This window comes from Genypterus blacodes, unplaced genomic scaffold, assembly GCF_046128005.1.
Source record: "Genypterus blacodes isolate CSIRO-AG114 ecotype Tasmania unplaced genomic scaffold, CSIRO-AGI_Gbla_v1 ptg000161l_1, whole genome shotgun sequence".
In the NCBI taxonomy this organism is placed as follows: domain Eukaryota; kingdom Metazoa; phylum Chordata; class Actinopteri; order Ophidiiformes; family Ophidiidae; genus Genypterus; species Genypterus blacodes.
Window position 1 is genome coordinate 32,501 of NW_027466962.1, and position 10,457 is coordinate 42,957.

Sequence of the window (10,457 nt, forward strand, 5' to 3'; positions counted from 1 at the left end):
GTTGTGTGTGTCGGCTGATTGTTGCTAGATAGATTTATAAAGATCAACCTTCAGAATGGCTCAAAGTTTAATCCTCAGTTGAGATACGTTTTTATGAATTTTACATCGACACAACTTTTTAAATCTTTGAAAAATAAATATATGAAGAGTTTGAACATCTGTGTGAGTAAAGAAGGAGGAGACAAACAGGAGTACAGAGAAACTAAAGGACTGTGATCTCCTCTGTTCTTCTGATCTCAGCAGGATCTCCTTCTCTCACTCGTCTCTCATGTGGTTGATCCAGGGTTCATCTCTACAGGAAGTCTGTCTCTTGTTGTTCAATCAAAAATGATCACAAGAGCAAAGACATCAATATAAACACATGAATACAAGTTTCCATGCGTTTAAGATTCATCTCACACAGATGTTCACATGTTTGGATGTAAAGAAGGAATCAATCAACCAAACTTCCTGTTTCTCACTGTTTTACAGAGCGTCCCAACAGAGCGACCAACCTGACCGGCCAGGCGAGGGCGGGGCCTGGAGCGGGGCCTGGGGCGGGGCCTGGGGCGGGGCCTGGGGCGGGGCGCGTGGACTGGCTGGTCCCCCTGGTGGTGGTTTCGGCTCTGACACTCTTCAGCCTCGTCCTGCTGCTGGCTGCGCTCGTCTACTGGAGGTGAGACCAACAGCGCCCCCATGTGTTCACACTGTTCGGGGGGGGGGAGCAGATGGACCATTGAAGGTCTGTGATTGGGCAGCAGAGTGGGCGTGTCCAACTCTTCTGTGTGGGTTTACTCCCACTCCCCCAAGACACACAGTGTGTGTGTGTGTGTGTGTCTGTGAGCCCTGTGATAGACTTAACCCTCTCTCTTGCCCCGTGACCTCTGGGTTAGGCTTCGCCCCTGTGACCCTGAGCAGGTTAAGTGTGTGTTTTGATGAATGGGATGCAACCTCAAACCAAACATGTCATTGCTGGGTGGTTGCTGTGGCGTTAGTTACTTTGAAGAGGTTGCTAGGTGACTGTCATGGTGTCCTTAGACCTGTTGTGTTCTTAAAGTGCTTTGGTTACCTACAGGGGGTTACTAAGGTGTTACTAAGGTGTTGCTAAGGTGTTACTAAGGTGTTACTAAGGTGTTTCTGAGGTGTTACTAAGGTGTTCCTGGGCTCCTCATGTCCCTGTGGGCTCCTGGCTCCAGGATGTTCTCAGGCTCATCTGTTCTCTCTCTCTCCCCTAAATAAAGCTGATTAGTTTGCTTATTTTCCCGCCCGGTAACAGAGTGTGAGAGTCTGTGGAGCCGTTCAGAGTGGATCTGTCCTCCGAGTGATGGCGGCGCCGGACGCCAAATCTTTTGTTGTGTTAATTAAAGCTGTGTGAAATACAAACACAACAACATTACCTGAAGCCTCCACAGAGGAGTTACCAAGGGAGGCTAACAGGCTTTCAGGCTGATGCTAAGTACAGTTAAGAGGCTGATTAGGAATTCAAATCACAGCCAAACATTAAGTGAATGAGTCATCCTCAGAGGGCAGCGCTCCACGCTCAAGGTGAGGAGATTAACACTTTATTAAGACTTTATCTGGCTTTTTAGGATTGTTGTTCTCTTCCAAATGATTTAAGCAGGAGGGGAATCAGATAATAAAGGAATAAGATCAAGCTCTGATACTGAGCTAACACACACACACACACACACACACACACACACACACACACACACACACCGTTGGCTTCGGTCTGAATCAGACACAAGCTGCATTTACTGCTTGATTCAGTTCAGGTGAGAACACACTCTCTGCTCATTGGTCAGAGAGGTCTGGGGGCGGAGCAACTACATCAAAATGAGTTTACCGTGGCGGGAAAACTAATAAGGTAAACGAAGAGAGGAAGAGGAGAAGGAGGAGGAAGAGGAGGGGGAGGAGAGGAGGAAGAGGAGGAGAAGCATCATGCACACACACACACACACACACACACACACACACAGCTCTTCTTCAGACTAAAGGTTGACAGTGGATAATAATAAATGAAGTTTATTTAATGGAAGTGAAATCATTTTAAGAATAAAGGATCAAAGTGTTTTAATTGATGTCAATGTTCCAGATGTTCCAGATGTTCTACTGCAGCTTTCCTGAAACACGTATCAGATGAGATGCTGACTGGCAGAATAAGCAACATGAGGACAGAGTGACAGAGACGCAGACCGATCAGTGTCAAATATGTTGTCATCTACACACACACACACACACACGCACACACACACACACACACACACACACACACACACACACCCACAGGCATGCAGCAGGTGGTGCGGGTGTGTTGGAGTAATTTAATCCTATTGTGGAGCAGAGCTCAGGTCATGACCCCGGGTTCCTCCCAGACTGTGACACGATTGGCCCTGAACTCCTTTGGGACCGCCCACATGGCTGTCAGGTCAGAGTTCTTCAAATGTACAGTAAATAATATTTGTTTGTTTTTTTGATTTGTAGTTCAGCTAAACTCTTAAACTTTAAGTTCATCAGTAATCTGAAGTTTAAACTGAATAAGAAGCAGAATCAGTTTATCCCATTTCATTTGAACGCATCGTGACACCAGCTGTCTCACACACCAGGAAATAGATTAGGATTGACCTGTGTGTGTGCGTGTGTGTGTGTGTTGGTGTCAGATAGACAACACACCACATGCCTCTTTAGGAAAGCCTCTCTCTCTCTCTCTCTCTCTCTCTCTCTCTCTCTCTCTCTCTCTCTCTCTCTCTCTCTCTCTCTCTCTCTCTCTCTCTCTCTCTCTCTCTCTCTCTCTCCCTCCCTCCCTCCCTCCGTCTCTCTGCACTGGTGTGCTACATGCTGCTCAGTGTGATCAGCAGCATGTAGCAGCTCCTCTGTTCACCAGGATGAACAGCCTGTGCTCCCTGCTGTGTGTCAAATACAGGTACACGCACACACACATACACATGGATGGTGGTGTTGAGTCATTGCATTGCTGTTGTGTCATAGATAAGAGCGCGCACACACACACACACACACACGCACACACACACACACACACACACACACACACACACACACACACACACACACACACACACACACACACACACACTGAGTGATTCAGTAGTTGGTTCATGTTGTCATGTTCTGGTTCTGGTTCTGTTGTGGGAGCCTAGCACAGAGTTGGGGTGTAAAAGTAGGCGGGGCTTTGATTTCTCGCTCCAGGCTTTCTTCTGTGCTTTGCTGTGTTTGCATCCTGAGGAGAAGTGAAACTGAAAGCCTCCTCAGTTATTCCTGACAAAAAAAGCTCCCTCTCCTAAATGCAGTGTGTGCTGCTGCGTCCACATTCACAACACACACACACACACGCACACACACACGCGCACACACACGCGCACACTGTTACTTCTTTCAGTCTGCAGTTTGTGTGTAAAATGCTTTGATTTGTTTTTCACACAACACACCGTGTGTGTCTGTGTGTGTGTGTGTGTGTGTGTGTGTGTACTTTAAAAGGAGGAGGACAATCAGTTTCTCATGGTAAAACCTTCACACACACACACCGGCTGATCTGAATGGTGCTGGAATAGCTGGGTTAGAGTGTGATAGAGTTAGTGTGGGTTAGAGTGGGTTAGGGTGGGTTAGTGTGGGTAAGGGTGGGTTAGGGTGGGTTAGTGTGGGTTAGGGTGGGTAAGGGTGGGTAAGGGTGGGTTAGAGTGGGTTAAGGTGGGTTAGTGTGGGTTAGGGTGGGTAAGGGTGGGTTAGGGTGGGTTAGAGTGGGTTAGGGTGGGTAAGGGTGGGTTAGAGTGGGTTAGAGTGGGTTAGGGTGGGTTAGTGTGGGTAAGGGTGGGTTAGGGTGGGTTAGAGTGGGTTAGAGTGGGTTAGGGTGGGTTAGAGTGGGTTAGGGTGGGTTAGGGTGGGTTAGTGTGGGTAAGGGTGGGTTAGGGTGGGTTAGAGTGTGTTAGAGTTAGTGTGGGTTAGGGTGGGTTAGGGTGGGTTAGGGTGGGTTAGAGTGGGTTAGGGTGGGTTAGGGTGGGTTAGTGTGGGTAAGGGTGGGTTAGGGTGGGTAAGAGTGTGTTAGAGTTAGTGTGGGTTAGAGTGGGTTAGGGTGGGTTAGGGTGGGTTAGAGTGGGTTAGGGTGGGTTAGGGTGGGTTAGTGTGGGTTAGGGTGGGTTAGGGTGGGTTAGGGTGGGTTAGTGTGGGTTAGGGTGGGTTAGTGTGGGTTAGGGTGGGTTAGTGTGGGTTAGAGTGGGTTAGGGTGGGTTAGGGTGGGTTAGAGTGGGTTAGGGTGGGTTAGGGTGGGTTAGTGTGGGTTAGGGTGGGTTAGTGTGGGTTAGGGTGGGTTAGTGTGGGTTAGGGTGGGTTAGGGTGGGTTAGGGTGGGTTAGAGTGGGTTAGGGTGGGTTAGGGTGGGTTAGTGTGGGTTAGGGTGGGTTAGTGTGGGTTAGGGTGGGTTAGTGTGGGTTAGGGTGGGTTAGTGTGGGTTAGGGTGGGTTAGTGTGGGTTAGGGTGGGTTAGGGTGGGTTAGGGTGGGTTAGGGTGGGTTAGTGTGGGTTAGTGTGGGTTAGAGTGGGTTAGGGTGGGTTAGAGTGGGTAAGGGTGGGTTAGGGTGGGTTAGGGTGGGTTAGTGTGGGTTAGTGTGGGTTAGGGTGGGTTAGAGTGGGTTAGGGTGGGTTAGAGTGGGTTAGGGTGGGTTAGGGTGGGTTAGGGTCAGGCTCTCTGTTGAAGGTTTGGAAGAGACTAAGATGATCAGATGTTGTCATGCTTCTTCTGTGAGGCTCCACACTAACATGTGACTGAGAGCAGAGGGGCTAAAGTGGAGGAGGACAGGAACCACCTGATCTGCTCCACCAGGCGGAGGAACATTTATTTACAGCTTTTTATTTCCTGAGCTGTGAGCTTTTATAGCTGCGTGTGCCAGCATACGGTTTGGTTCTGACCCGGGACCTTTAACACGCGGTGATAAATGTTATTTGTGGAGGGAAAACAAACGCAATCTGTCTGTGTGCCGTCTGCAATGTCAACCTGTCTGTTAGTCAAGCAGGAAGACAGGAAAGAGGAGGAGAGGACTTCAGATGGGTTTAAAGCCCACGTGCTCACAACCTGCAGACAGGAAGTGACAAAAGTTTATATGATTCACAGTTACTCTGCACGGACTTACATCATGTCAGGATGGTGTGGGGGGGAGGGGCCTTTAGATTCACAGGGTTGTGTGTTCAATTCATGTGCATGAGCAGCATCTGCCTCCTCTGCTGAGGTGCCCTTGAGCAATCGCACACGTGTGACCACAGTGTTCCTCAGTACTAGTTTTCTGATCTCTATCTCTCTCTCCCTCTCTCTCTTTCTCTCTCTCTCTCTTTCTCCCTCCCTCTCACCTCAGGCGTTGTTTCCAGTCGTCTCATTTCTACGTGGAGGACACTTCCTCTCCCAGAGTTGTGTCCAATGAGACGGTCCCTGTCGTCTCCATCCCAGGTAACCAATCACAGCGTGCTCCTCTCTCCTTTTCTTTCTTTCCTCCCCTCCGTCCGTCTCTGTGCCATGTTTCTGTTCTGAATGTGCCCCTCCTGTTCCTTGTTGGGTCGTGGGTCAGCGCTATTCTTACCCAGAGGTCAGAGGTCAGCTGGCAGAGGTTGCTTCTACATTTATGTTGATCAGTGAAAATAGATGGGAGAGATTTCCTTGTGGAGACAGATGGAGGTATGCTTTGTGACGTTCAGGTGCAGTCAGATTTACCAATGTCACCATGTTGGTCCTGTCACTCTGCTGTCACCACACAGAAACATCTGCATGTGACATCTGGAGTGAACCCACAACCACACAGCAGTCTGGAATATGGATCAGAGAGAATTTCAGAATAAATGGTTCTTGGCGTTTAGAGACTTAAAATATCGATATAACATAAAAGACCAGAGACCAGAGACCAGAGACCAGGGCCCAGAGACTAGAGACCAGAGACCAGAGACCAGGGCCCAGAGACTAGAGACCAGAGACCAGAGACCAGGGCCCAGAGACTAGAGACCACAGACCAGCTGGGACACAGGAAGCTTTATGAAATGATGTATAGCTTTCCTGATGTTTGGAGGCCTGACATGATCCTAATGGACCAACAGACGTCATCTTCAGTCACATGTGACAGTGGATGAAACATCATTCTGTCTTGTCAGCAGAGGTCTGAATACAAGTATGGGTAGATTTATGGTCAGTAATCTTACACTGGTCCATCTTCTCCTCCGGCTGCAGCCTGAGTCCATGATGGAACCTCCATACCTCCATCATAGCAGCAAGGTGCCAGATCATCAGATATCATGTGGCCTTATAGAAATGACCTTAAAGTCAGGACGGATGCTTTGCCCCTTGCCTGCACCTTCTGCTTGGCTCACTACTTATCAATCAACCCTTTTATTCTGTACAGAATAAAGACATCTTGTACTGCAGTGAGTTCAGACGTGGACTTGCTGAATGAACAAACTCTAACCATGTTAATGTTCTGAGTAAATCCAGACTAAGAGCCTCAGACTTCCCATAATCCTTTGTAAAACCCTCAACAGGATTACAACCTGCAGACATGCACACTCACACACACATACACACACACACACACACACACACACACACTCTACTGGTCACAGTGACCAGTGTAACATACTGAAGACTGAAGGGTTAATTTACTTCAACGCATTTCAGAGGTGAAATCTAAACTATTTTTAGATGCAGCTGGACAGATGGAAGGACAAGGAAGGGGGGAAGTTAGTGTAGAGAGCGGTAAGCAGAGCTGGAGGTCCAGGCTGCTAGAAACCAGTAGAACTTCCCCAGTAAAGGTCAAAGGTCACATGGACACAAACACTAAACACCTAAAGGAAACTTACGGTGTCTTTAGGTAGGACGGACTGAACCATCTTCACTGAGAATGTTCCTCATTTATGACTATACACACCAAGTATTATATGAGATGCTGACTGGCAGCATGAGCTCAGTAGAAGAAGACAGGTGCAGACAGGAAGTGATACAGGTGGTTAAGGTGTTGTGGTCCTGTTCTCTCCTCTGCAGACGACACAGACGCCGTTCCAGTCAAACTGTTTGTCCAACATGTTTCCAAACTCTACTCCAACAACCAGCAGGGATTCTCCCAAGACTTTGAGGTAAGAGGTGAAGTTCATCAGGGCTTCAAAACATTCAGCTCCTGACGCCATTTAAAGGGCCGGTGTGACATAAGAGAATCTGTCTGAAATCAAAGCTTCATCAGCGAGGATGAAGAAACACGGAAACTAAAAGATGTTTCCTTCTAAACTTCCATACAGCAGCGTCCTAAACTACAGTATATGTGTGTGTGAGTGTGAGTGTGTGTGTGTGTGTGTGTGTACATCTGCTGAGTCCATCAGCTGTTTGAGAGAAGCTGTGACCTCATCGCATCATATACCTGCAACCTAATCCCACACACATCAGCACCTCCCCTCCCCCCCTGCCTGTATACACCCCCCCCCCCCCCCCCAGCCTGGAATAGCCCCGCCCACATGTATGATGAAGCTCTGTTTAATGGTTCTAAGAAGAGGCGTCCAGCCTGTAAATCTGCCGGGGAAACGATCCGGAGGGGGCGAGCCAAAAGTGGATCGTCATGTTCCTGTCAGTGTGCTGAGAGAGCAAACAGCTGTTTGATGACAGGAACGCGTTAACCCTTTAGGGTCTGGTGAAATGCAGGGGGACGAAGAGGAGCCCAGATCCTGACACACTACCATGCACACTGATGTGTAGAAGCAGAGGGGTGAACTATTGATTTCAGGTCTTCATGGAATCATGAAGCTTACGAGGTCGAACTCATCAGCATGAATAAAGTTATTATTTTACCATCTAAGCTCCAGACTGCAGAGGGTTAAACACTGACGTATGTATTTACAGGCGGCTGCATCTGGGAGTTACTTCCTGTCAGTAGGACCACTGCCCCCCCCCCCCCCCCCCCGCCCCACACACACACACACACAGGAGACTCATTAGGAAATGCAAACGACAACAACAACAACATCTCCAGGCTGAATCAAATAAAATCTCTCTCTCTCTCTCTCTCTCTCTCTCTCTCTCTCTCTCTCTCTCTCTCTCTCTCTCTCTCTCTCTCTCTCTCTCTCTCTCTCTCTCTCTCTCTTTTCTCTCTCTCTCTCTCTCTGCAGGAGGTCCAGCGTTGTACCTCAGACATGAAGACGTCTGAACACTCCAACCATCCAGAAAACAAACACAAGAACAGATACATCAACATCGTGGCCTGTGAGTGAACAGCTGATCCTGACTGAGCCTCCTGTCCCCATCATCCACACTGATCATGTCTGGAATAGAAACACATCTGAGTGTTGATAAAGATTTGATTCATCAGATCATGACATCATTTGACTCCAGAGCTTGAGAAAACTTCTTCTTAGGTTTTAATAGAAACAACTCTGAGGCCAGCTGCACATGTGGAACAGTTAAGGGTTCAGAGTGTTGCTCAACAGCACTTCAACAGGCTCTGTAGGAGGAGCCTGGAATCAAACCAGCAACCTTCTGCTGCTCTCTGTCTCTCTGAGCCAAACCACCACCAAGGGAGAAAAAGAACTTTCTAAGCCAGGCTCACTAGTTTTCAGTCGACCTTTGCATAAGGAAACATTAAATAAAGCTTGTGGCCGTGTGTCACACTGAGGGGGGTCAGAGGTCAGCCGGCGCTCTGTCTGCACAGAGGTTAATGTTGTTCCTGGCGAGGAGCCGGTTGTTTGGCCGAGCACCAGCCGCGTGTTGGATGGAGGTTAAAGTTTGCTGTTAAACAGTTTGCTCACACACACACACACACACACACACACTCACACTCACTCACACACACTCAGATGGTCTCTGGCTGTGTTTCCTCCTCAGACGACCACAGCAGGGTGAAGCTGAGGCCGCTGGCTGGGAAAGACTCCAAACACACAGACTACATCAATGCCAACTATGTGGACGTGAGTACTCACACACAAACACACACACACACACACACACACACACACACACTAACACACACACACACACACACACGCTAACACACACGCTAACACACACACACACACGCTAACACACACGCTAACACACACACACACACACACACTGTTGGAGTTATGAATGCACTGAGTCATATTTAATTCATTTGTTAAATCACAGTTAAATCTCTTAATCACTGTAATTATGTTCTTTTCATTTCATTAGGTTTCTTTGGAAAAATATTTTCTTAACGTAATGAGTTAAATATGATGTAATCTTTTGTTATCCGGTTGATTCCACTGTTGTTATGTGTTCAGGACCTGAGTATGAAATGACATCATCACGTGTGTTTGTCATGTTTTGGTGACGTGTTTGTGCCTTCAGGGTTTTAATAAACCTAAAGCCTACATCGCAGCCCAGGGGCCCCTGAAGTCCACCTTTGAGGACTTCTGGCGGCTGGTGTGGGAGCAGAACAGCGGGGTCATCGTGATGATCACCAACCTGGTGGAGAAAGGACGAGTACGTACAGCTGCTCATGCAAATGTCACAGTGGACACAAGATACTGGAGCTCTGAAACCTTCTCATGGGCCCCCAGAACATCATGTAGGCATTAGAACCCTTTCAGAGTCCACTAGTCTTCTCAAGGACCCCTAGAATGACCCCTATACCCTTTTCGGTTCCTCCTGTATCCTTACAAGGACCCAAGAACATTCAGAACCACTGAAGCTCACCTCAGTGACTCTGAACTTCCCTCAGGATCTTCACCCCAGGTCATTCTAAGTCCCCTTAGTGTGTCCTCGACAGTAGGACGCCTAGAAACCTTCCTCAGAGACGCCATCTTGTCTCACAGATTGATGGAACCTTCTGAAGGACCCCTTGATTGTATAAACAGACACGGTGGAGAAGGTGGGGGTGTCTAAAGTGAGTGGTCTCCTGGCTGTGTTGCATGATGGGATGTCACTGGGCTGATGCTGGGCTGGTGTGTTTGTTCCACAGAGGAAATGTGATCAGTACTGGCCAACAGAGAACAGCGAGGAGTACGGAAACCTGCTGGTCACACTGAAGAGCACTAAAGTCCACGCCTGCTACACCGTCCGCCACTTCCTGCTGAGCAACACTAAAGTCAAGAAGGTGAGTGAGTCTGAGCTCCGCCTTCATCAGCCGGACGTGCTGGTCCCACCTGTGAAACCTCTCTGCCTTCTCTTTGCTGCCACACAGGGGGGGAGAGGGAGCGCTAAGGCCCGGGGCCAGAGCGAGCGGACCATCCTGCAGTACCACTACACCCAGTGGCCTGACATGGGCGTCCCGGAGTACACCTTGCCCGTCCTCACCTTTGTCCGCAGGTCCTCGGCTGCCCAGACCCCCGACATGGGACCCATGCTTGTCCACTGCAGGTATAAGGTCTCCTCACCTTAGAGGACCTCCATCGCCCTGACTCTTATCTTTGCACAATGACATCCAGATTTGATTTGTTTATACATTTTAGGGTTCTGTAGCCTGAAGGTGGAAGGAAACATGTTGGCCTC

General features: G+C 48.7%; 1 protein-coding gene across 1 annotated transcript in view; it reads left to right on the forward strand.

Annotated features, from left to right (window-relative positions):
* LOC143013870 (receptor-type tyrosine-protein phosphatase gamma-like) overlaps window positions 1-10,347 on the forward strand; it is a gene marked incomplete at its 5' end in the record, with an annotated part of 42,516 nt that extends 32,169 nt beyond the window's left edge. The window contains 8 exons of the mRNA XM_076167574.1: window positions 472-655; window positions 5,338-5,429; window positions 7,005-7,096; window positions 8,117-8,210; window positions 8,829-8,911; window positions 9,315-9,449; window positions 9,928-10,062; window positions 10,150-10,347. Coding sequence (XP_076023689.1) covers window positions 472-655; window positions 5,338-5,429; window positions 7,005-7,096; window positions 8,117-8,210; window positions 8,829-8,911; window positions 9,315-9,449; window positions 9,928-10,062; window positions 10,150-10,347 — 1,013 coding nt within the window. The remainder of the gene's footprint in view (window positions 1-471; window positions 656-5,337; window positions 5,430-7,004; window positions 7,097-8,116; window positions 8,211-8,828; window positions 8,912-9,314; window positions 9,450-9,927; window positions 10,063-10,149) is intronic.
* Window positions 10,348-10,457: the final 110 nt, after the last annotated feature.